Raw genomic sequence first — 26,132 nt, 5'->3', positions numbered from 1 at the left:
AATATACATTTGAAACAGACTTATATTAAAATAATAATGTTGCTAATCAATAATAATGATAATCATAATAGTAATATAGTTTTTGCTTATACATAATAATAATCAGTCATAATAATATATTGTTTACTTGTGCATAATATTAATCTTTCATCATTTACTTATACATATTGGTAATCTTTTTTATTTTCTAATCTCTACTTCTATTATCTAACCACTGATAAAACAAGTCCCATGTTAAAAAACATTCTGTTTCTTCCTTGTCCTTTATTTTTAATGTCAATTTATCCATCTCTGCACAATCTAATATATTTTTAATTATATTCTCATCTTTGGGGGTATCCTCATTCTTCCAGTATCGTGCAAATACAATTCTCACTGCTGTCAACACATGTAGTATTAAATATATATTCCCTTTATTATAATTTTCTGGTATTACACTTAACAAAAACATTTCTGGTTTTAAGTCCATATGTTGCTTTACCATTTTTTCTAGCCACGTATGTATTTTCATCCCGAATTTTTTTTGCTTTTGAGCGTGTCCACCAAATGGGATAGTAAGAGCCTGGTATCTGATTGCATTTCCAAAAGTGAGTCAGACAATACACTGTTCTAATAAGTACTTACGTTGATTAAAGAAAAAATGTATAAATAACGTGTTTCTCATATAATAAGGATGGGTTCCTTATTATAAGGATGGGTCTTATTTTTTTTTTGAGCCCCCCAAAAACGGCTAGGCCGTCTTTTCGGAGGTGACTTAATTTTTCCCCCCCCTTGCATCTTTGGGCGGGCGGGCAGCAACGGCTTGGATGTTGACCTCGGCGTTGGTGGGGCACTTTGTATCGGGGTCAACGCAGGCAGCACCATATCCGGGTGTGCAACAAAAGTACTTCCTAATGGCAACACACACACACCCTGCCATCCCCCCCCCCATTTCGCATGTTTTAATATAGGCCTTAATTTGGGGGGAGGGGCTTAATTTCATTTCATGCCTATAAAACATGCTGGGATTTCCTATTGGGGGAGGCCGTATTGTTGGAGAAACAGGGTAAAATATACAAAACTGGCTGTTTCATAAGATCTCGTCAACCAGGAATTGGTATATCTAGTTTGATGAAAAGAAGGACTAGGGGAGACATGGTAGCAGTGTTCCAATATCTCAGGGGCTGCCCCAAAGAAGAGGGAGTCAAGCTATTCTCCATAGCATCTGAAGGGCAGGACAAGAAGCAATGGGTGGAAACCAGAGGTGGGTATTCAGCAGGTTCTGACCAGTTCTGGAAAACCGACAGCAGAAATTTTGAGTAGTTTGGTGAACCGGCAAATACCACCTCTGACTGGAGATTTTACAGTATCCTTCCCCTGCCACGCCTACCAATCCATGCCCACAGAACCGATAGTAAAAAAATATTGAATCCCACCACTGATGGAAAGTAATCAAGGAGAGAAGCAACTTAGAACTAAGGAGAAATTTCCTGACAGTTAGAACAATTAATCAGTAGAACTCCAGAAATTGTAAATGCTCCGACATTGGAAGTTTTTAAGAAGAGATTGGATAACCATTTATTTATTGATTTGATTTGATTTGTCAATCGCTTACAAGATAATAGGATTAGGGTTAGGGCTAATAGATTATACAATAGATTTTTTTTGCCTCAAGTATAAACATGAGTAAGAATACAGGAAATAGGTATGAATAAATGGGGACAAAAGGACAGGGACGGTAGGCACGATTGTGCACTTATGCGCGTCCCTTGTCTGAAGTGGTGTCGGGTTTCCTGCCTAAGCAGTGGGTTGGACTAGAAGACCTCCAAGGTCCCTTCCAACTCTTCTCTTCCCTCCCCTTCCCTTCCCTTCCCTTCTCACCGGGTCCCTTTCTGTCTCATTGTTACATAGAGATCCAACTGAACCGTAGCAGCTTCCTCAGCGAGATTACTCACTACGCAGAAACCAGCCGAGACATTATTATGCTGGATTCGTCCGTGCTTGTGGCTGGGGTAGTCATTGGCGTAGTCCTCTTTCTATCCTGTGTGGCCATCCTGATTGGCAGCCTGCGAAAGAATCATTGCTTTCGACATCTGCAGCTGTGGAGCGATGCCAGCTACAGTAAGAGCGTCTTCTATATATATTTTTTTTTTCTAACAGTACCCTCAAAATTAGGAATTCGAAAAAGGTAGTCCCTGACTTACAACCATTTGTTTAGTGATCATTCAAAGTCGCAACGGCATTGAAGAAAAGTGGCTTATGACCGGTTTTCACACTTACAACTGTTGCAGCATCTCAATGGTCACGTGATCAAAATTCGGCCGCTTGGCCACTGATTCATATTTGTGACGGTTGCCACGTCCTGGGCTTTGTCATCACCTTTTGCGACCTTCTGACAAACGAAGTCAATGGAAAAGCCAGATTCACTCAACAACCATGTAACTAACTTATTGTTCTGACCCAGGCTTCACAAAAATCACGAAGCCGCCTCCTCGTCCTGACAAAACCCCTTTTTATTAGTCTAATGTGAATTCCTCTCATTCACATCCAGCAAAGTCCCAGCAAACAGTCTTTCAAGAGTGATTGACAACCACAGAGTTGGAGAGTTGCCTTGGAGAGTTGCCAGGCTGATAGCTTCCAAGCACAACGCTGTAGCAGAAAATACTTGGCAAGGAGTCAAGAATCAAATCTTCACACTAATTAAATGAACTAATTGTCTTCTGCAAACTCCACTCCCCTTTTGCTCCTTTTTATTCCCTATGGGAGGGGCCATTCACCGTCCATCTGTGCCTTTACTCCCAAATCAACCCTTGTTCCTTAATTGTTCCCTTCTCCTGGCAGCTCTACGCATGCGCACATTGGGAACAGGCTCCAACTATTCTTCTGCCTCAGTGATCTCTGACTCCAAAGGCAGCTGATAACTGTCTGATGGCCCTGCTCCCATCTCTGCCTCCAACGCAGAGCACTCCTCAGAGCCTTCCCCAGATGACAGGACTGGCCCATGTTCCTCCCCAACCTCCTCACTCCAAGTCTGCCGCCAGCTCCACTGGCTGCTAGCCGGTCATAATTCTTAACAACTGCAGTGATTGACTTAATCACTGACAAGGAAGATCATAAAATGGAGCAAAACTCCCTTAACAACTGTCTTGTTTAGCAATGGAAATGTGGGGGCTCAACACTAGTCATAACTCAAGGACTATCGGTAATATGAGAGGTAAATATTTCCAACCTTTCTTTCTATAGCCCTCACTTCATCCTAACAGTTGCATTCCTGGACACATCCTAAATATTTGTGATTTAGGATTTCCAAGGCTCTTTGTCTCCCATTCTTGTTTAATCCACCTTTTGGAATTGTGCTAATATTACTTTTCTTTTCCCCAGCTCCAGACTGTTTTTCCTATGGTGGCTCCGTCGGAGAGCTAAGATCCAGCTGCGCTGAAGAATTCCCACCAACATTTTACTTTAGCTCTTACATGGAGGCACTTTCCCAGGCCAACATCATACATCCAGACTCGCCACCACGGTAAATCTCTTTTAATTGTTTAATTATTCTTTTAAAAGAGATTTTAAAAGGTAAAGGTTTCCCCTGCCTAGTCACATCTGACTCTAGGAGGTGGTGCTCATCTCTTGTTTCCTAGCTGAGGGAGCCAGCATTTTCTGAAGACATCTGCATGGTCATGTGGCCATCACAGCTATACGCCAAGGCGCATGAATCACTGGTAAAGGTAACTGTTCCCCTCGCACATACATGCTAGTTGTTTCCGGCTCTAGGGGCCAGTGCTCATCTCCGTTACAAAGCCGAAGAGCCAGCGCTGTCCGAAGACTGCTCCATGGTCATGTGGCCGGCATTACTAAATGCCGAAGGTACACGGAACGCTGTTACCTTCCCACCAAAGTCGTCCCTATTTTTCCACTTGCATTTTTACATGCTTTCAAACTGCTAGGTTGGCAGAAGCTGGGACAAGTAACGGGAGCTCACTCCATTATGCGGGGCTAGGGATTCGAACTGCCAAACCGCCGACCTTTCTGATCGACAAGCTCAGCGTCTTAGTCATTGAGCCATCATTATCACTGTTACCTTCCCACTAAAATGGTATCAGTTTAATCCACTCACATTTACATGCTTTCAAACTGCTAAGTTCCTATTACCGTGTTTATCGGCGTATAACACGCACTTTTTTCCCCCTGAAAATAGGGGCAAATGATGTATGCGTGTTATACGCCGATATAATGTTAAGAAGCCTTCGGTGAATGCTGCTGGGATCGGGATCAAGGACACAAATGAAAGAAGGGGAGGGAGGAAGCAACCGAAGCCTGTCCTTCTCTCTGGGTCAGCTCTCTCAGTTGCTCTCTCGCTCCTCCACCAGCACAGGAAGAAACTGCTTCAAAGAAGCGGGGGCTTTTCCTGTCGCCTCTCCCCCACCCCCACCCCGTCCGCCCGCCCGCAGTGCTCCGTTCTGCCTGCCTGCCTGCCTTCGTTAATGGTTGAATCGGAACAGCTTCGGCTGAGTAAAAGAGGCGAATAGTTATTATTCTCAGCCGAAGCTGCTCCCAAACAACCAGAAACTAAGGCAGGCAGGCAGAATTTTTTAAATTTTTTTTCCTGAAATTTCCCCCTTAAAATGAAGATGCGTGTTATACGCCTGTGCGTGTTATACGCCGATAAATACGGTAATTGCTGATGGTCAATTTAATGACCCTAACTCGTAAATTCATGTCTAACATTTGTTTAATGTAACTCAGAGTTTGACAATGGCTATTAACTCCATTTGCAAATCCCATCTTAACTTGGTTACTTCATCAAGCCATGTTCTGGGTTCCCAAAGTACACTGAATTGTCAATTATCCAAACCATAGATTCACACAATTCTGCTGCTGGAAAAGGAAGATAAAACCTAATCCAGATTTGTAAGCGGCACAAAAGCAATTATTGGACATTTGACTGAAATTGTAAATGATGTTAGATAGAATTATTGGGCATCATTGCAAAAATCAGCTAAAGCTTCTTGATTTAAGGAATTGTGTTAAGAACAGCCGTATACTAAAACCATTGGCCCATATATCTCAAGTGCCTTTTGGTCTATGAACTCTTTCTGTTGTTGTTGTGTGCCTTCTCTGAACAATTTCACCAAAAATTGTAAGAAGTGTACAAGAATCAGCAGCCTGATTTCCTATCCATTTCCAGATATAACACATACATACTAAAATGAAGAATAAAAAGTGTAGACGCATATTGTAAGTTGCCAAGAGCTCCTACTGTGAGATAGATGACTATATTAACCAAATAAATAAACACTGCACACTTTATCTACTACTTTGATGACTTCTTGTGATCTATCCACATTTCTGAGATTCTAAGATACAAAAGACCATCAGTCTGTCAGAGATGGAAGACTTACTTATCACAGTCAGAGAAAAATGATTTGCAAGCCCTGTTTCCAAAAAAGAAATGGATGGACATCTGGTTTCTCACTGATAAAAGAGGGACCTTTTGCAGCACAAGCATAAGAACAAGGCCTTAAGGGATTGCAACAAGATTCCATAAATGGGGTTTGATTGTGCAAAACCACAGCATTGGGAATGGAGCCGAGATGTTGGGTGAGACTGTCATTGTTTATTTGTGCAACATTTTGATTAGCCAGGTATAATATGGTATATTACAATCCACTGATATATATGATTGGATGGCCATTTTGGATAGATATATATTTCCTCATCATGGCTTTCTAACTTCCCTTCAGTTAAATCTATCTCTATAAATATGTGTCTATCGATAAATGGATGGATGTGTCTATCGATAAATGGATGGATGGACGGACAGTATATCTATCTAACATCTATCTCTATAAATATGTGTCCATGTATGACTATCATCCATCCGTCTGTCTGTCCTTCCGTCCATCCATCTATTTATCAATCTATAGATCTATCTATCTAACATCTATCTATCTATATCTATATGTATGTGTCTATGTATGACTCTATCATCCACCTGTCCATCCATCCATCCATCCACCTATTTCTCTATCTTCTCTTCTTGGATTCTTAAGACTTGGCTTCATTAGATCCAGTCCTGCCTGCAGCTTGAAGGCTGGCAGAAGGAGCTTGGTCAATCCCCCTTTCTCTTCATATTCCCTGGTGTAGAGGTGAGGGTGCCTTGTTTCTTCTCAGGTACTTTTTTTATTTAAGCAGGACTTCATTCCGGTAATTTGTAGAGTCTACTATGCTGTTCTCAAGGGGTGGAAACATACAGATTTTCTCCCACTGACTTAATTACAGGAAGCAAATTCAACTCCTGGCGAGAGGCCCAAAAAAAATCAGGGCTTTTTACAACCTTTCTCTTCCTGCAGCCTAAGTGGGAAGCTGGCCATCTGCTTAACTGATAAGAGTATCTAGAAAGCACAGCTTTTGTTTCCACCAGCTGGCATTTTTGTCCTCCAGGCAGGGTTGCCAACTGCCAGCTCCAGTAATCTTCCAGGTTTCAGCCTTTCTCACCCTCTTCTCCCAAACCTCCCCCTTCTTGCCTTCCCCTTTCACTGTGGGGCAGCGATGAGTCCTTGGTTTTGCATCCACCTTTTCCAGTTGCTAAGCATTTCGTGTTGAGTTACCGAAAGTTTAGCACCTCCCTTTAATTGCGGTGTTTTTCCACTGCAGTATTCAACACCACTGGATCCCAAGTCCAGTGTACTGAATACTTTGATATATTGCAGTTCTCTAGAGCTTCAGACTGGACTTCAAGCCAGCGGTAGATCTTAAAAGATAAAAACCTGCTATCTGTGGTGGGAATTTGAATCAATCAGTTCTCTTCAAATCCCCCTGCATTTACTTTGGTACCCTACATGCTGTAAGGGGCACAGTGGTTCAGTGGTTAAAGATGTTGAGCTTGTCAGTTGCAAAGCTGACAGCCTGGGTTTGAGACCTGAGGGCCATGCAGAACAGAACAGAATAACAGAGTTGGAAGGACGTTGGAGGTCTTCTAGTTCAGGGGTCTCCAACTTTTTGGACCTCAGGTCCACCAAACACATAAGTTTAAATGCCGCAGACCAGAGACCCTTGGACAATCCCAAGAAAAAGTCTGCAGGAAAATTCCCCACCCTGTTTTCTTACCGATCGATCATTCTTTATTTGGGATCGCCATCTTCAGCTCCATTCTCAAGGGGACAGAGAGAGAGAGAGAGAGAGAAACTTTTGGCTTCATGCAAGGAAAGCAGCTGAAGCAGCAGAAGTCTTTCTTTCTCCCTCCAAACTCCACCAGAAATGAGTCTTTGCCAGTGCAGCCTGGTGGCCAGGCCAGGTGCGTGGGGTGAGTGGGGCAAGTTCCCCCCTCCCCTCACTACCTCATATTGTTCACGATGCAAGCGACACAAACCTTGTGTTCCCACAGGCCATATGGGCAGCACAGCCTTGTGTTCCTGCACAGCCTGGATTGTTTTGGGGGTGACATTTCTCTGCGGACCACCAAAATTTTCTTGCAGATCACCAGTGGTCCCCAGCCCACTGGTTGGTGACCACTGTTCTAGTTCAATCCCCTGCTCAGGCAGGAAATCCTAGACCATTTCAGACATGTGGTTGTCCAATCTCTTCTTAAAAACTTCCAGTGTTGGAGCATTCACAACTTCTGGAGGCAAGTTGTTCCACTGGTTAATTGTTCTAACTGTCAGGAAATTTCTCCTTAGTTCTAGGTTGTTTCTCTCCTTGATTAATTTCCACCCATTGCTTCTTGTCCTGCCCTCAAGTGCTTTGGAGAATAGCTTGACTTCCTCTTCTTTGTGGCAGCCCCTGAGATATTGGAACACTAATGGATATTGGAATATATTGGAACACAGGTGATGGAGTAAGCTCCCATGACTTGCCTCAGCTCCTGTCCAGCTAGCAGTTCCAAAGCATGAGAATAGATAAATAAGAACTACTTTGGTGAGAAGGTAACAGCATTTTGTGAGCCTTTGGCATATAACCATGCTGGACACATGACCACAGAAATGTCTTTGAAGCAATGCTGGCTCCCTTGGCTAAGGAACAGAGATGAACATCTCCCACTAGAGTCAGATACAACTGGACAGGGGACACCTGTTACCTTTACCCTTCATGTTGAGCTGACGTCAGTGCAAAAGTAAATCCCACTGAGATCCAAGAGGCTTACTCCAAGTTCATGGGTTACAAAACCATGTGACTGAATGAGTTACAATGACCCCTTTATGGCTTGCAGAAGTCTGAAGAAGACTCCCTATGATAGATGCCAGGTTGTTGTTTTTCCTCTGGGTAACCATGTCAGGATAGCAAATGTTCTCATTGGTTTTGCTCTGTCCTAGCCCCAGGTTAAGAAGTGTGAAAAAATAAAATTTGTAGAGTACATTCGAGAATCGGTATAAAGAATCACTGAGGACAAACGCCTTTTCATGTTATTCTACTGTTTTGCTCCTTTCCAGAGAGTTAAAGGTGGAATCATAAAATACAACGGTTAGGCACATTTAACAAAAGAAAATATAAAGCCATGTGTTTTTCAACTTTGACGATTTTAAGACGTGTGGACTTCAACACCCAGAATTCCCCAGCCAGCCAGGTTTAATGAGGGTTCTAAGAAAATGATTTGTTTAGACAGACTTCAGCTGCATCTGAGATTTTTAATACCATTGCAAGGTTGTTGAGGTTTTTTTTTTGCTCGACTGAACCATAACCAGTACTTGAAATGGAACTGTATGTAATGGGGAGATGGAAAGCACACGTAGATTTTTAAATGTTTTGTCCAGAATCAAATACAAATTGAAGATCTTGCCATACACATGTCCGATAAAGTTTGTACTGGGTGAAAGGGGCTTTCGGGAATTCTGGGGTTAGCATCCCTGTCATCTGGAGGGCACACGTTTTGGCAAAGGGCATAGGGGTCAAATGAGGCAGCCATTACAGCTGAACACAACATCAACATCTGGTACCAAATCTTCTGAGAATCGATTAACTTGCTCTTCTGACCAATGAAGCGAAGCCAAGTCCCATTTTTGGGTGGGTGGCTGTTCTTCATTTTAAATTTTGATGGCTATGCAGGGCAGAAAAACTATTTATATACAATTCTAATTAGGACATTAATTTATGAAAGATGCCTTTGGGATGCTAATAATTAAATTGCTTTGATGTACAAGCTACAGAAATCTCATTTGCGACTAAATGTGATTATCTCTCTAAATGTATCAGTAATCGGTTCTCATACGAGTCTACAGATTTCATTTGGGATTATTTTGCTTTCTTTTTCTTCCTTAATCAGGATCCTGCCAAAGCATTCAGATGGAACCATTCTAGTCTATTTTTCTTGAAAGGGTACATCAAAAGTAATGTCCATAATTATCCCTCTCTTCATGGATTTCCTGGAGACCCAAATTCACTGGAAACATGTCAGATCTATTTTAGAGTTAGTATTTTAGAAACAGCAGACACAGAGATTTTTTTTATAAAAAAAATTAGGCAGACAGACTTTATTTGGCTGCTCTGTGTAATGACTCAGACTTATTTGTTTATCTGTGTATTTATTTAGTAAACATATAGATCATCTCCTCTGGGTGACTCATAATTAAATAATTAACATTAAGTAAAAGTAGAATAACAGAATAGAATATTAAAAAGTTTATAAATTATCTATATAAAGAAGGAAAAACTCTATTATAGAATAGAATAAAAAACAGAATTTTAAAAATATAGCCAAGAAGACTTAAACCACAAAACAGCAATGCTATTATTTATTACAGATAAAGGAGAATATTTGTAGCTCTGGGTTAAAATGAAGGGTCCATGGTGCTGTGAGCTTGTTTTCTTCCAGATGTTTTATTACCAAAGTAGATCATATCATCAGTGCTCAATCTATTTATTTATTATTTCAATTAATATAATTAATGGTCATGTGGGGGATCTGCATTTAATTAGTAGCCCTCTATCCTTTACAGTAAGCATGGCAACTTCCTTTAAAACTTCTTGTTCCTTGAAAAAGAATTCTCCACTTCAGGAAAGAGTTGGTGTTGTAATGTAAAACATATTTAACTTTCTGCTTCACCTGCTATATCGGTTGGTTTCAATTCTATTATCTTCTACTTCCCTTCCAAATGGAGATCTGTATGTTATAGCACTAGGACTTACATACTGCTTTACAGTGCTTTACAGCCCTTTCTAAGCAGTTTACAGTCTCAGCATATTGTCCCGAACAATCTCATTTTACCGACCTTGGAAGGATGGAAAGCTGAGTCAACCTTGAGCCGGTCATGATTGAACTGCTGGCAGTAGGCAGAGTTAGCCTGCAATACTGCATTCTAACCACTGCTCATCATTGATGGATGGATGGAAGGAAGGAAGAGCAACAGCATTAGCACTTAGACTTATATACCACTTCACAGTCCTTTACAGCCCTCTCTAAGCAGTTTACAGATTCAGCACCTTGCCCCCAACAATTTGGGTCCTCATTTTACCCATGTTGGAAGGATGGAAGGCCAAGTCAACCTTGAGCCTGATGAGATTTGAACTGTCAAATTGCAGTCATCTGGTAGTCAGCAGAAGTAGCCTCCAATACTGCACTCTAACTACTGTGCTACTGTGGCTCATAATGTTATTGTTTTGCATTGATGGATTCGCCCGAATTATGCAGGAAATATACCATGGTTGTGCTTTGTTTCAGGTATGAGGAGTGTGTTGGGCCTGGAGCAGCCCAAATCTACCTTCCAACAGAAGATCCTCCACCTTATTCCCTGATAGACCCTTGTCGGCAGAATGATGTGTCTATAAACAACCCCTTGGAAGAAAGGGGATCTACCAGTACAACAATGGGACAGGATTCAGAGGGTTTGGTTAGGATACAGGACCTGCATCAACCTTCCACGGCCTCGTCATCGCCCTTCCCGACCGAAACCGCTCCTCCGTACGAGGCTGTTGTGGGTGAACAGAACGTTCCTCTCCCACAAGTCTCACGGGCTCTGCTGAAAAGTTCAGCAGATTATCATCGGACACTTTTCGACAGAATAGCATAAACAAATTACGCCCTGGGGACATCGGAAGGAAACCTTCAAAGCGAAGACACATAGCAAAATGAAGTGGTCACTCACCCGCCGGTGGACTTGCAACAACATTTATCTCTTTTTTTCTACTTCGAACAGGGCTAGGCTGGGCTGCTTTTGGAGACACGGGTTTCGTTTTCTTTCTTTAGTAGAACATCTTTGGAAAGCTGGCCTGTCTAATGTCTTTTGCACTGTTTTCTCTCCCACTTTGAAAATGTAAAAACACCAAAATCGATGCTAAGGAAGGCGGACAACTCCGAAGCATTTTTAAAATGTCTCCTGCTCACCCAGAGGCATGGAACTGTCAATTCTTGTTGGATCTTCCCTGGCTTGGGAGGAAAAGTTGCCCAGAGTCAACTTCGGTGAGATGGGGCAACTCTATAAATTTGATTAATAAATAAAATGCATTTAAAAAAAAAAGTACAACCAATATTTAAAGCACTGCTTGTAAGTGGTAGAGATAAATAACAGAGGAAGGGATTCTTTGTAAGGAAAATGTGGGTTGGGTTTTACAAAATGCACTAGGCTAAAATGTGGGCTGGCTAGTTTGTACCTCAGTGTGGTCTGGGAAAATAGCCATCCTGAAGCCAACCGGTCTGCCTATCAACACGACCTACCTCGCAGGAGAGTTGGGAAGCTAATAAAATAGGGAGGACACCATCCATGTTGCCCTTGAGGTCTACGGAGTAAGTTCATAATGACGATGACGAAGATTCAATGGATGTACCAAAATACGATTCTCCCAACTAATAACTGACTACAGATTTCTTGAAGTATCTCAGATCGTTCGTTTATGGGAATCTGATTTTTTTTCTCAGCTGTAACTCTGAATTCTAGAAAGTAGTTTCTGGTTTTGCAAGCAGGGAGCAAAGGAATTCTTTTGCTGGGACTCTAGGATTTTAAATCTGTGCTTAGGTTCTTGATGGGTTGCTGCTATATTCTTGTTTTACTGCGGCTGTTGTTTCTGTCCTAACAAAACACCTAACATCATTAGAGAATTTTAACCCAAGTATTTCATCTCCTTTTACAAAATCACATTCTTGGTCTTTGGGGAAAATGGAGGTTCTGCTTCTCCTCCTCCAGCTGTTCCTTTGATCTCTCCCATTCAGACTAAATTCAGTTCTTTAAGGCAAGCAGGGCTGCCCAACCTAAGTCCACTTGCCTTGGAGCATGCTCTGTAGCCCGGAAATCTCTAAACTTTCTGTCCAAAATTCATATTTCCGTTGGTGCATTTTAATTTGATTTAAAGGGAGAAATGTGGCACATGGAAGGTAATGAGCATGAACTTGATGTCCTTGTATTTCATTAACCCTTCCAATCAGGTCATCTTTCATTTTGGTTCTTCCCCATTTGTTTTTGAAAGTGTAATCTCAAAAGAAAGTGGGCCTTTGACAAAGGACACTCATTTCTAGCTAGAACTCCCACGCACAAAGTCTCTATGATTTCCCCTTTGTGACCAGTTGAATTTTGATCACATGAGCATGGGGATGCTGAAATGGTCGTAAGTGTGAAAAATGGTCATAAACCCCTTCTTCCCGTTCCGTTGTAACTTTGAACAGTCTCTAAACAAACTTTTGTAAATCAAGGACTACCTGTATTGCGCTGAACTTGTAGAAGGTCTACAATGGCTTCTTATCGAGCACAAATTACCATCATCCTTATCTCTGATCCATCTAGGACAGTGGTTAACCTCTTTGGGTTCCTGTGCCAATAAATTGTGCATGCACCAACGCGCACACACTCGTGTGCCAGCACCCAGAATGCAATGTGTGCCCCCTCCCCACGCCCCCTGCGCATGTGTGCCCAATCCCCACCCCACCCCCTTGCCTTCACTGTGCCTCACAGCTGATTTTTCGGCTGGTTTGAAGCCTTTTTCGGCCTCCCAGAGGCTTGGGAAAAGCTTCTGCAAGGCTTTTCAGGACGAATTATAGGCCCGTTTCGTCACTTCCGGTATTACAGGAAGTGACGAAACGGGCCTATGATTTGTCCTGAAAAGCCTTGCAGAAGCTTTTTCTAAGCCTCTGGGAGGCCAAAAAAGGCCTCAAACCAACTGAAAAAAATCAGCTGTGACGCGCATGCATGTGCAGTGAGGTAAATTTGCCTGCGGCTCGCGTGCCAGCACAAATGGCTCTGCATGGGTGCATGCCATAGGTTCGTGCACTTGTGGCACGCATGCCATAGGTTCGCCATCACGGATCTAGGATCAAATATCCTTTTTTGGTGCCGAATAATAAAACTTTCCCTTAAGATTTTGATTTGGACCTTTCCCAACAACTGCATCCATTCCCCAGAGCCATAACCAGAAGTGCCCCCATCTTAATGTTGCCAAGTTGAGAAACACCATGGCGCTTCATCTCCCATGAATGCCCCATTCTTCCTCTGCAGGTAAACCTCGACTTACGACCACAATTAAGAGCAGAGTTTCTTTTGCTAAGCAAGATGGTTGGAAAATGAACCGCATCTGATTTTATGACTTTATTTCCCAGGGTGGTTAAGCAAATCACAGCAGTTACTAAGCAAATCCCATGGTCGTTAAGCAAATATGGTTTCCTCCAGTCGACTTTGCTTTTCAGAAGCTGGCTGGGAAGATCATGCATGACCCTGGAACATGACAGCTATCATATATACATGCCACTTGTCAAGCACTTGAATTTTGATCCTGTGACCGTAGGGAACACTGCAACATTTGTAAGTGTGAGGACCAGTCATAAGTTCTCTTGTAACTTTGAACAAGTGGTAAATGAATCGTTACAAGCTGAGGACTATCTGTACATTGTAGCAAGAATAGAATATGGCTTGTTTTGCTCTGCTTGTTTGTCTATTAGCAATCTTTAGAAATGTAGCAGCAAAAAGGTGGCATTTGCCTCTGAATATAGAAGGCTAAATATTGTAAAGCATGGGGTTCCGTTCACAATTAAATGCAAAAACAAAAACACCCATCTGTGATGATTACTTTATGCAGAAAGAGAATTGTGTTTCTTCATGCTGCTAATTAAACGATGGATATTTGTATAATGATTCCAAAGAGAAGAGCAATAAAAAAAAACATGGAAAGCTTTTACAACATGTATTAAAACAGCCTTTTTGGAGTTAGAAATAGTCTAGCCATTTAAATGTATACAGGATAATTCATGCGACTAATCTTAAATACTGCATGATTCAAAAGCTTGCTCTATATTTATTAAATACGAATGGGTGTTCCAAAATATTCCAACATCATTAAGTCCTTGGTTTGCATCCAAGTTACATAATCTAAGATTATAAACAGCCTCCCTGACTCAAAGACATACTTCGGGGAGAAGAGAATCTGCGGGATGTTTCGATCTCATTCATTTGAATTGTTTATCTGTAATGTTTTGATTTTTTTAAAAAAACTTTCCATCACAACCAAGTTATGGAAACTGGTATCTTCAAAGGCCTCACGGGAGTAACTGTTTTTACTTACAATCAATGTTCACAACATTTATGAATCTAGGAAGGGTAGAGTAGATCAACTACTCTAAGCATTTATGTCCCAGAATGGCCTATAGTGACAACCACTCCCCAAATGTTGGGCTCGGGGTTGCATTTAAACTGGTTGACTTTACTATAATCAGCAGTGGTGGGATTCAAATTTTTTTACTATCGGTTATGTGGGTGTGGCTTGGTGGGCATGGCAGAGGAAGGATACTGTAAAATCTCCAGTCAGAGGTGGTATTTGCTGGTTCTCTGGACTACTCAAAATTTCTGCTACTGGTTCTCCAGAACTGGTCAGAACCTGCTGAACGCCACCTCTGCACCCCACTAACCTGCTTTCCAGCTCCGTTCTCCTGTGCAGGGCAACCAAAGAAGACCCAGCCAATCAGCTGGGACTCAATGAGAGGCGGAAAATAGATGGGGGCGGGACCAGTCAGGGGTGGTATTTGCTGGTTCTCTGAACGACTCAAAAATTCTGCTTCCGGTTCTCCAGAATTGGTCAGAACCTGCTGAAGACCACCTCTGCTATAATGATGCTATAATGATGATAAAGATTGAAAGAAAATGCTTGCTTTACCTGAACACCCTTCCGATGGCCCTATTCCAGATGTGGGCTTCAGGGCAAGCAGTCCCAGGTTTAGTCTCCTGCACCTGAGGTAAAACAAAACATTCATTCATTCATATCCCACCGTTTATGTTTACAAATAACTCAAGGTGGCAATGTATTCAACACACCTTCCTCCTCCTATTTTCCCCACAACAAACACCCCTGTGAGGTGGGCTGGGCTGAGAGAATGACTGACTGGCCCAAAGTCACCCAGCTGGCTTCCGTGGCTAAGACGGAACTTGAACTCAGAGTCTGTAAAATACAGGCAATCCTCAACTTATGACCACAATGGAGCCCCAAATTTATGCGGCTAAGAGACATTTGTTAAGGGGCTTTCGCCCCATCTTGTGACTTTTCTTGCCACATTTGTTAAGTGAAACAATGCTCTCAGTGTACATAAAGAAAAAATAAATACATTCATCAAGAATCATAAGATACAACACTTAGTGATAGTCATAGGTTACTAATAAGCTATCAAATCTGTTTATGAACCGTTGTAAGATGAGGAGTACCTGTTGTTCAGCTAGTAAGATGGTTGTTAAGTGAATCTGGGTTTCCCCGTTGGCTTTGCTCATCCGAAGGTCGCCTGAGGGGATCGCATGACCCCGGGACGCCGCATAACCGCCAGAAATGTGAATCAGTTGTTAAGCATCTGAATGTAAATCACATGACCATGGGGATGCTGCAACGGTCCTAAGTGTGAAAAATGGTCCTAAGTCCATTTTCAGTGCAACAGTCACTAAATGAATAGGATAGGATAGGATAGGATAGGATAGAGATAGGATAGAGATAGAGATAGAGATAGAGATAGAGGATAGGATAGGATAGAGAATAGAATAGAATAGAATAGAATAGAATAGAATAGAATAGAATAGAATAGAATAGAATAGAATAGAATAGAATAGAAAGGAATGGAATGTGGAAGAGAGAATAGAATAGAATATAGAATAGAATATAGAATGGAAAATAGAATAGAATAGAGAATAGAATTAGAATTAGAATAGAATATAATGTAGAGGAGAGAATAGAATAGAATATAGAATAGAATATAGAATGGAAAATAGAATAGAATAGAATTAGAATAGGATAGAATGTGGATGAGAGAATAGAATAGAATAGGAATAGGAATAGGAGACAGAATGGAATGGAATGGAATGTAGAAGAGAGAATAGAATAGAATAGAATAGAATAGAATATAGAATGGGAGGAAGAACAGAACAGAATAGAATAGAATAGAACAGAAATAGAATAGAAATAGAATAGAATAGGAGACAGAATGGAATGGAATGTAGAAGAGAGAATAGAATAGAATAGAAAGTAGAATGGAATGTAGAATAGAATAGAATTCTTTATTGGCCAAGTGTGATTGGACACACAAGGAATTTGTTTTTGGTGCATAAGCTCTTAGTGGACATAAAGAAAAAATAAATACATTCATCAAGTATCATAAGATATAACACTTAGGGATAGTCATATGTTACTAATAGGCAATCAAATACGTTTATGGACCGTTGTAAAACGAGGACTACCTGTAATAGCAACCATCACCCATGGTGGCACGTCTAGAACAACTCCAGGCGCTCGAGCGAGCCAGCTAATCCCTTCCAACCTGCCTTTGAACTCGGGTACCCAAAGCAGACCTCCCCCCCTCCCTTCTCCCTTCGGTTTCACTTTCGCTTTGCGGCCCCGCCCACTTCCCCGAAATGAAAAACGACGCCCGCTGGCCTTGAGCGACAGCAGGGGCAGCCACTGGCACGGCGGGGCAAGGCCACGGCCAGGCCAATGGCAGCCCCTCGAGAGCCTATCTCCCCCCTCCCTCCGCCCCCCCAGCCAGCCCAAGGAAGCCACGCGTGGGTGCCTCTCCGCTTCCGCGTCGTCCTGCTTGGTCCTCGAGGCGCGGCGCGAGTTGGAAGCCGAGTCGAGGGGGGTCAGTCAGGATGAGGAGCTGCCCGTCTCCGGCCGCCCCGCGCGAAGAAGTTTTGCAAGGCTACCGGGCTTTCTACCGCGCCGGCTGGGCGGAAGGCAAACTTCGCCTTTGCAACGAAGCGCCGCTCAAGAGCCGCGCCGGGCTCCTGCGGGTGGCCCAGGCGGGCAAGTGGGACGTGGGCGCCATCGCCCAGAGCTGCGGGAAGATGCGCGGCCGGCGGAGGGGGGAGAAGGAGGAGGAAGAGGAGGCCGGCAGCGCCGCCGCCGCCGCCCTCTTCCGCAAACTGAGCCAGGCCTTCGGCTACCTGGAGCTGCTGTGCATCAACCTTTGCCTCTCGCCCTGGAGGAAGGAGATCAAGTCGCTGAAGGTAGCCGGGGGGCGAGGGAAGGAAGGATAGGAAGGAGGCAGGGTAGGAAAGGGAGGGGAAGGAAGATCTCCGGTGGGTTTGGGCCACTTCGCGTCTTGAGGGAGGGGGGTGGATCTCTCGCAGGGGGGGGCTTTGCTCCAGGAACCCGAGTTGGAGAAAGTTTAAAAACAAAAAAAATCTTTCCTCCGATTTTGCATCCTAAGTAAGATAGGCGGGGTTGAGAGAAGTAAAGAACAGATCATCGGAGTTGGAAGGGGCCTTGGAGGGCATCTAGTCCCAACCTCTTGTGTTGCTGCAATGTCTACTAGGGAAAAAAACATTGGTTACAGAATTATAGCTGTCAATTGGTGACCATTTTTGGAGATAGAACAAACTTTGGAAAATGATATTTACACACATACTTACTGGCTCTCCCACTCTCATAAACCAACTAACTGTTTGAGAACATGTATTTTCTTAACAGATGTTTTTTATCCACTATGAATGTATTATAATGTGTCAGTATTTTTTTTTAATGTATATTGTAAATAGTGATGTCTATTGCTTGTCTAAGACCGTAATGAAGTTATATTCTATTCTAAAAAAATGTAGTCCAACCCCCTGCCCAAGTAGGAAACTCTACACCGTTTCTGATAGAGAGGCTCCGAAGCTCTTCCGTGGTGAATCGGCAGGTTCTCCCTAAACTTAGTTCAAGCCTTTAGCCAAGCATTCAAGCTGCTTTAATTTTTAATATTGGGTTAGGGCAGAGGTCTCCAAACTTGGCAAACTTTTAAGACTTGTGGACTTCAACTCCCAGAATTCCCCTGCACCAAATCATCAGAATTCTGGGAGTTGAAGTCCACAAGTCTTAAAAGTTGTCAAGTTTGGGGACCCCTGGATTAGGGTTAAGGTTTTACCGCTCCTGTCTTTACTGGCAATGACCCTAGAGCAGGGGTGGGCAACTATGGCCCTTTTATGAATTATGGACTTCAACTCCCAGAATTCCTAAGCAAGCCATGCTAGCTCAGGAATTTTGGGAGTTGAAGTCCACAAGTCATAAAGGGGCCATAGTTGCCCACCTCTGCTCTAGAGCAAGGGTTCCCAACTCCCGGGTCGGTCCAGAAACCAGGCCGCGCAAACAAGTGAAGACTCATACACGGGATGCAGACCGCCAGTGGTGTATTAACTAATAATGCAGACTAAGCATGTGCTTAGGGCACCAGGGCTCAAAGGGAGAAACCACAAAGTTGAGAATATGGCTTCGTTTGCACATTATGTACAAAGGAGGAAGGGCACCAAGATTTGTCAGTGCTTAGGGCACCAGCGAGCCTTAATCCACCACTGCAGACAGCAGACTAAACGACACCCGCTCCAATCCGTGGGAAAAAAAACTCCGTCCACAAAACCGGTTCCTGGTACCCAAAAGGTTGGGGGGCTTCTGCCCTAGATAGTGTACTTAAAGCACAGTTAAAAATGATATTAGTAAAATTACTCACCAACATGAAATCCGTGCAGGATCACTGGGCATCCATCCAGTTCTTGTAGCTGTTATGATCTTTGAGATATGAAGAAGGTTTTGGAAGTATTTGCAAAAGATGCATCAATTTGTAGCCCACCCAGATATTATTTATAACAGACTTTGGGGGGGGCCTTCTAATGTTTTCAGTGCCTGCTGTCCTCATCTCCAGCCACCCTAGGCCATGTCGAGGTGGGAGTGTGGCAGATCTAGAGGGCACCAGGTTGATCTGATTTCTCAAACCATCTGGAGTTTAATTTTTCCTAGGTTAGATCCATCCTTTATCTTGGAAGTTCAAGGCGATATACTTTTTTGCTTCTAGTTCTAGATCCAGCTTTCAATTCTGCCTTTCGGTTTATAGCATCCAAAGTGATCAACTTCACCTTCCAATTTAATTCACCCAATAGCAACCCTGTGAGGGAAGCTGGGTGGAGAATGTTCCCACCCAATTTGGCCCACTTGGTGGCCTCCAGATTTGTTAAGATTGGAACACCAATAACCTCATATAAGTGCTCAGAAAGCCAGAATATTGCAGCCCCAGTTCCACTAAACCTATTGAGATAATGTGCCATATCTTTTTGTGATACTAGGATCTGCTAATCATTTTGCCAGATTCCAGACCAATGATAGATGTCCTAAAGGCCAGATTTGGCTAACTACATCTCAGGTAAAGAGATAACAGAGGAATATCCAATGGAACAGCTTGTGCTCGGAAGTTGTGGGAGCGCCATCAATTGAGACTTTCAAGAAGAGATTGGACCGCCATTTGTCAGAAATGGTGTAGGGTTCCCCGCTTGGGTGGGGGGTTGGACTAAATGACCTACAAGGTCCCTTCCAACTCTGGTTATCTGTTATCTGAGGTTCAGCAGGAAGGAAGATGTCTAAAGTCAGTATGACTCTTTGGAGCCAGTCAGCCTGAAGTCTGAATTCTTCTGCTTATTGTATCCACAAGGAAGATCTTCAACCCATAATTTCACAGAATAGTAATATCTCCATGCTGATGTCTCCTGATGTTATTTTCTCATTCTCTTTAGACTTTTACAGGAAACTTTGTCTACTATGTAAAGTCCATCCTTCCAGAAAGTGTAGTACAACAGCTGCTGTCTGAAATCGGCTATGTTGCCACCTCTGCTACCGAATATTCCCTGGTCAGAAAACCAAATGAGGTAGAAGCGGAGAACACCGCATTTGAAATATTCCTTGCAAGAATTGAGTGCGAAAACCTTCTTGAAGTTGCAAGGGACATGAAAGACAGTGACCTTGCTGACATCCTACAGATGAGGGTCCAGAAACATGGTCTTCCTGGTGTTGGCCTAACTAAAAAGCAGGAACACTCACAAACAAAAGAGGACGTCACCGTTGGAGAGAGCAACGGGACACCAAACCCTGCAATGGCCTACTTGAGTCACAGCCAGCATGCCTTCAAGGAGCAGGGCAAAACTGAGCAGGGCGAGAGCTTTGGGCTCCGATGCATCACAACAGAGGCTCAGCCAGCTGCTTCCAAACAGACTACTGAGCTGAACAGGAACCAAAACCAAACAGAGGAAATCTCAACACACTCCTGCATCCGAAGCACGGACAGCGAGGACTTTCTGATTAAATACAGTGACATTGTCATTGGACAACAGCCTCTCCACTTCTCTGCCTCTTCTTCTTCTTCTTCGAGAGCAACCAAAGAGGAGGCCTGGCTGACAGAAACAAGGCTGGGCCTACCAGCCTGCGGGGCAGAAACCCTCCCTCATCTGCCTTCTGATGAAAGTGGACCTCAAGCTTTAGCCATCCTCAACAATTCTACTGTGGTAAGCAAAGCTCCTTGTGATTACCAGACTCGGCAAACGAGGATTGGATCCAAAACCTGCGATGCGATGAAGCGCCTGAGCATTCCTGGGTCAGATACAATCGACGAACCCAAAGAACTGAAAGGCAGCATGGCCCAGGAGTCACCTAACCCCTCCAATAACTTGGCCTTGATGGTAGAGAAGCCGAAGCCCAAGGAAGACTACGTAGAGAAGTTAATGTATCCTGTGGAAGAAACGGCATGGCCAGAGTCTGCAAGGAGCCACAGAGTCCCTGGAGAACATTATCACCCTGAGATGAATTCGGCAAACTTCTCCTGCAGAGACAATTACAACGTGGACCTCTATTCATCAGATCACTTCAGTCATATCACTGGGTGCAGATATCCCACGCCTGGTCCAAGTTATAGCAGACATCTGGGTGTCCCAATTTTAACCTGCCCCGTTCCCACCGAGGATCAGTACTGTAGTGACAGCCCAGCAGGCATTCGACACAGGCGAGAAAGATATCCCCTCCATTCCTCTTTGGCAGACTTCAATACTCGTGGGGTGCATATGGACGAACCTAGCCTAGAAGGTTATGTTGTTATTAAGAAAGATAATTAAAACGTACGTCCCTAAGAGCTCCAGTTAACAGCAAGTCAGGATTTACTGAATTGTAGCGAGATTGGTCATACGGTTGGGGTGTCTACATGCTTCTCATCAAGTGGTAAAATCTTGCAAGACAGGATCATGGAATGTTTCCATAGGACTTCAAATGTGCTCAGCTAAAACCTCATGAAAGGTTTAGCATCATCTTACTGTGAGAACATTGAAAACATTCCTTTATTTCCAATAAAGGAATTCTCATCCACGTATGCAGCTCCAGTGTCTCATCTGGATTTCCTTCTCTCTGCTCATGGCATAAAAGTTGGCGGTCATGCTAGAAAAGGGTACATACTTTGGGAGAACGCTGGTGCTCCTTTCTTCCTCTTTTATGCAGTCCCTAAGTGCCTGAAAGTTGTCCAGGATAAAGAACTAGGACCAAGAAACTACAAATCGGGAATGTTTGGTGAGGGTTTTCTGTTCTTCCCACCCAGTTCAGATTTAATCGAAGAAATGTAAATTGTGAACTTTAAAATATACACGTGGTCCTCATTTAGCAATGAGAATTGGAACCAGCAACTTGGTTGTTAAGCAGTCATCCAAAGAAACCAGCATTCCTGATCTTACTTCAACTTTCCTTTGCTTTACAGGCCTGTGAAGTTCATAAATGCGTTACTTTTTCAGCTCTGTGAATGGCCACTGCCTTAAGCAGTCGCTAAACAAGAACTACCTCTATAAGAAAAAGTTATTGAATTTTCAGGATCCTGAATGCTCTCAGTTCATAACAGGCTGTTTCATAAATACCTGAATCATGTTATTTAAATGTTAAATACGATTGCTTTTAATGTAGGAAATATATCCAGAAACACAGAATATCAAACGGTTTGCATAGCTACAAGTTAGCTCTTGATTGGTTCAATTGTTACTTCTTTCTGTTAAGATTTTATGCAATATAGCAGGTTGGTCAGACAAGATGAAAGGTAATGCAAGCTGCTTCTATACTGAAATATAACCAAAAATAATTGGATAGAAAACAATTCAAAAATGTTGGTATGACTTCTTTTTTTAAAGGAAAAGCGTATTGGACTCAACAGGAAATTTGAGAGGGGAAAGCACTTAAATTCTAGTATGGTCTTGTAAAAACAAAAAAGATGAAAATGAGAGAAAAAATAATTCATGCATGGAAGGTATGTTGTTATTAAATGGAAAAGCCATTTGGATCCCAAATACGTTGGGTGATACTAAACTTCTTGTATCTCCTTTTGATTTTCTTCTCTCATTTGTTTGGCTTCTTCAAGGCTTTGTGGATAAACATTTTGTCCCATCCACGATCAGACAACTAGAATTCAAGTCTGTCCAAAAATGTTGTCTTGTAATAATGAACCAGCAGCCAACATACTATGCATACCGAAGTACCAATATAATCAATGGCCTGGAAATATTTTCAACATTTAGTGAAGGAATGCATGTGGAAAACGTTCAATCATTTCTCACCATAGACACAGGTAATCCTCAAACTACCACAATTTATGTTGCTAAGTGAGACATTACGTTGAATGAATTTTGCCCTGATTTACGATTTTTCTTGCCACTGCCATTAAGTGAATTACCGCAATCATTAAGTCAGTCACACCGTTGTTAAGCAAATCTGGCTTTCCCAATTGACTTTGCTTGTCGGAAGGTTGTAAAAGTTTTATCACATGACCCTGGGACGCTGCAACCGTCATAACTATGAACCAGTTGCCAAGCGCCTGAATTTTGATCACATGACCATGGGGATGCTGCAACGGTCATTACATGTGAAAAATGGTCATAAGTCACTTTTTTCACTGCCACTGTAACTTTGGTCACTAAACAAACTGTTATAAGTTGAGGATTATTTGTATTTTGATTCCCTGTTCTTGGTTATTGTTTCTAATCATGTTACTCCAGTTCATTTTGTGCTTCTCTGCCAGTATGGCTGAGCTGAAGAACTTCTTGGACTTTCAGTTCTCATCCGCTTCAGCTAATGACCAATATTCAAGGGAACATGAGCCTTGGACGCTTGCAATTGAAGGGGTGCCAGTTTCTTATCTCTGCAAGAAGGACACTTGTAAAAAATACAATTCTGAAGCTGAACAATTAGCCATTCACTCATTGCCACAAGGAACTGAAGTTCAAGGCTCAGAACATGGGCTGCTTATAAGTTAATGCTTAAAAAGCCAAGGTAGAATGCCTGTGAAATATTTTCTGCTTGAAAATTACTCAAATATATATTCTTGATTTGTCTTCTTTTTATAACATTACCCTACCATCATATTCCAAATTGTAAGCTATCTTTTCTTGGGGCTGCTTAAATAAAGCAAGCCAATTGGGTGGTGTGGTTTAAGGCACCAGGCTAGAAACCTGGAGACTGGGAGTTCTAGTCCAGTCCTAAGCATGGCTGTGGAACAAACTGGGGAAGGACACAGTCCAGCTGGGCAGAGCAAGGGACAGGGAATTCAGAGGAAGATCCAGGCCCACCCCCTCTTCATCCTAAGGCACGCAGGGAGGAACGGAGAAGGGAGCAACGTGAGTTGCGTGGCTTATGGGGGAGGAAAGGGCCCTGATTCCCTTCATTAGCTGCAGCTGAGAACACAGTGTTTAAAAAGGGAAGCTGCGCGCAGCAACTTGTTGGAAGCAAATTGTGAGTTATCTGTTATTGTCAAGGCTTGTCTGGGTTCCTGGTGTCTTCCCAACTGTGTGTGTTTTCTTGGCCTTTCAAGTCTGGAATTCCTTATCCTGCCCTGTCCAGTTAATTGCTGCAGCGTGGTTTGTGTGGATTTTTATTTACAGTTTATATGTACTTTGTGTTTGGACTGAATTTCCTCCACTTAAAGATTGTTCTTGGGAGAGTTTTTTCTCCAACCGAAGGTAACTGGACATTGGAGGTATTAAAGGGACTTTTCTTACTTATGTGACTGTGTTGCCTTTGTGCCATGCCTCGGGCCATCACACAAAGCCAGCTGGGTGACCTTGGGCCAGTCACTCTATCTTAACCCCAGAAAGGAAGCAATGGGAAACTATTTCTGAAAAATTTTGCCAAGAAAACTGCAGGGGCTAATCCAGGATTCAAAATTGACTTTAGGGCATGTGCAAAGATGTATACACACACACACACACACACACACACACACACAAAACCTCTTTACATAAAGGTTGGAAGAACACCCTGTAGGAGTAGCATAATTTTCTGTTTCAGTGTTTGGACTGAACATACAAGATCCAAGTCTTTCTGTAGGCTTGCGTGAAGAGTCCACTGCCAAGTGCACTTTTTTCCTATCCAGCCCTAAAAGAGAACTATACAAAATCATTTGTGGATCTTAAAAGTTATTTCAAAATTGCTTTCACTTTCCCAACCAGACTGACGCCAACTATGGAGACTGAAAAGATTTTATGATCACCGTATTTTAATATTAGATGGGAAAACAGATAAAATTGCCGTGTTCCCAATGACATAGATCGATGACAATAACTGCTAATATATTAAAGATTTTTAATGTATGCTTGTATTTTTCTTTACACTGCTATGCAGCTCAATTCGAGAATAACTGAATCACAGTTAATTTTCTACCAATAACATTACAATTTAAATAAAAGACATAATCAACTCTTCCATCTTAGAATTCCGTGTCTCAGGGAAAATAAGCTAAATAACAGGTTGACAGTTCTCTTTATTTGGACTAAGAATGTGAGACAATAATGCATTTTGATGCATTTGTAATGAAGAAGGAAAGGAATGATAAATACTTTGGAATCGCATCTGCTGTTCTTACCCCAGTAAACTGTAACCAAGAGAACCTAAAACATGTTGAATAGAAACTTCTACACTCATTTAATATAACTCTACACTTCTTTGTAAGAAGTTGAGCAAAATTACCTTCTCTTCAGTGTAAACATGTACCTTCCAACCCATGTTCTATTTCAGACCCAAAACTATCCATCTCAAGGACATTTTAGTTCCAAACTAGGTTAACAGTAAAAGATAGATAAAAAACTCATGCCTGTACTCCGGAGAGAGGACGGAGCTGACGTCACGACGATACGGCTTGCAATCTCGGGGCTCTGAGACTGCAGCCGATATCTTCGCCCCTGGTCGGTCCAAACGGACCTAAATCATCCCGTAGAGACGGTGATAGTGAAGGGCACATCCTGTGGATCCCAGGGACACTGCAAAGTCCCTGGTCGATTCAGGAGAAGCCCTTTTTGCCGGCGGCGGAGAGGCAGCCATCAAAGCTGCTGAAGTTGGGACAGCTCCGGAACGGAAGAGACTGAAAGAGAAAGTGTGTCGGCTCGGTGAGAACTTTTTTTTTACCAATATTCTGAGATTTGAAAGGACACCCTAAGAATAAGAAGAAATCTGTAAGAGTTTTGACAAAACTGAATAAGCGGCGGTTTTTAAAGGGAAACGTCAAAGTGAGGCTTGGCTTTTTACTTTTTTACTTTCTTTATTACTGGATCTCTATCGCAACTTAGCATTTGTTAACTGGACTGGTTTTTCTGTTATATATATTTTTTTCCTTCTCCTTTTTGATTTTTCAACTTTTTAGATTAGAGGCTCCCCTTAGTTATTTTTCTTTTATATATATATATATATACTCTCTCCTTTTTTAAAACTTCTATTACGTTTTGCCTGGGAAAGGAGGGGGAAAGTGAGAACAAAGAAACTTTGTAACACTGCCAACTAGAGGCTTGAAAATATTTTAGTTGAAGTTGAGAGAACTGTGAAAGACTCCCTCTCAAGGACATTGCAACTTGATAAGATAGAGGGAAGAGCACGGGAAAGTGTTATTACAGGTGTTCTGGATTTCTATCAACAATTGAAGTTTGGCTTTGAAGCTTGTGGAGAAGAAAATTATAACAAGAGCCTTGGAT

General features: G+C 42.5%; 2 protein-coding genes and 1 long non-coding RNA gene across 4 annotated transcripts in view; 2 read left to right on the top strand and 1 right to left on the bottom strand.

Moving 5' to 3' along the window:
- The window catches only part of BEAN1 (brain expressed associated with NEDD4 1), a 42,856-nt gene extending 31,430 nt beyond the window's left edge, over positions 1 to 11,426 (top strand). Inside the window, exons 2-4 of one of the 2 annotated variants that reach the window (XM_087971611.1) lie at positions 1,891 to 2,100; positions 3,361 to 3,502; positions 10,631 to 11,426. In XM_087971611.1, the coding sequence (XP_087827737.1) occupies positions 1,891 to 2,100; positions 3,361 to 3,502; positions 10,631 to 10,979 (701 nt within the window). In that variant the 3' untranslated portion in view covers positions 10,980 to 11,426. Of the gene's footprint in view, positions 1 to 1,890; positions 2,101 to 3,360; positions 3,503 to 10,630 lie in introns of those variants that run through there. The other variant, XM_087971612.1, reaches the window with a different exon arrangement.
- Positions 1,929 to 16,792, bottom strand: LOC148129834 (uncharacterized). Its single transcript, XR_015750644.1, has 4 exons — positions 16,551 to 16,792; positions 15,582 to 15,721; positions 15,040 to 15,113; positions 1,929 to 2,045 (listed from the first exon to the last, which is right to left on the bottom strand). It is a non-coding gene; the product is annotated as an uncharacterized LOC148129834 (long non-coding RNA).
- Positions 16,762 to 25,637, top strand: LOC113414921 (uncharacterized). The gene is made up of 2 exons (XM_026672042.2): positions 16,762 to 17,363; positions 19,893 to 25,637. Exons 1-2 carry the CDS (start codon positions 17,007 to 17,009, stop codon positions 21,258 to 21,260), a joined length of 1,725 nt encoding a protein of 574 aa, XP_026527827.2. The 5' UTR covers positions 16,762 to 17,006; the 3' UTR covers positions 21,261 to 25,637.
- Positions 25,638 to 26,132: the final 495 nt, after the last annotated feature.

The sequence above is a fragment of the Notechis scutatus genome, chromosome 9 (assembly GCF_049901735.1).
Source record: "Notechis scutatus isolate UNSWTSFEM ecotype Mainland chromosome 9, rNotScu1.2, whole genome shotgun sequence".
NCBI classification, from domain to species: Eukaryota; Metazoa; Chordata; class Lepidosauria; order Squamata; family Elapidae; genus Notechis; species Notechis scutatus.
The sequence above is the reverse complement of the archived record's forward strand: the minus strand, read 5'-3'. Positions and strand labels throughout refer to the sequence as shown.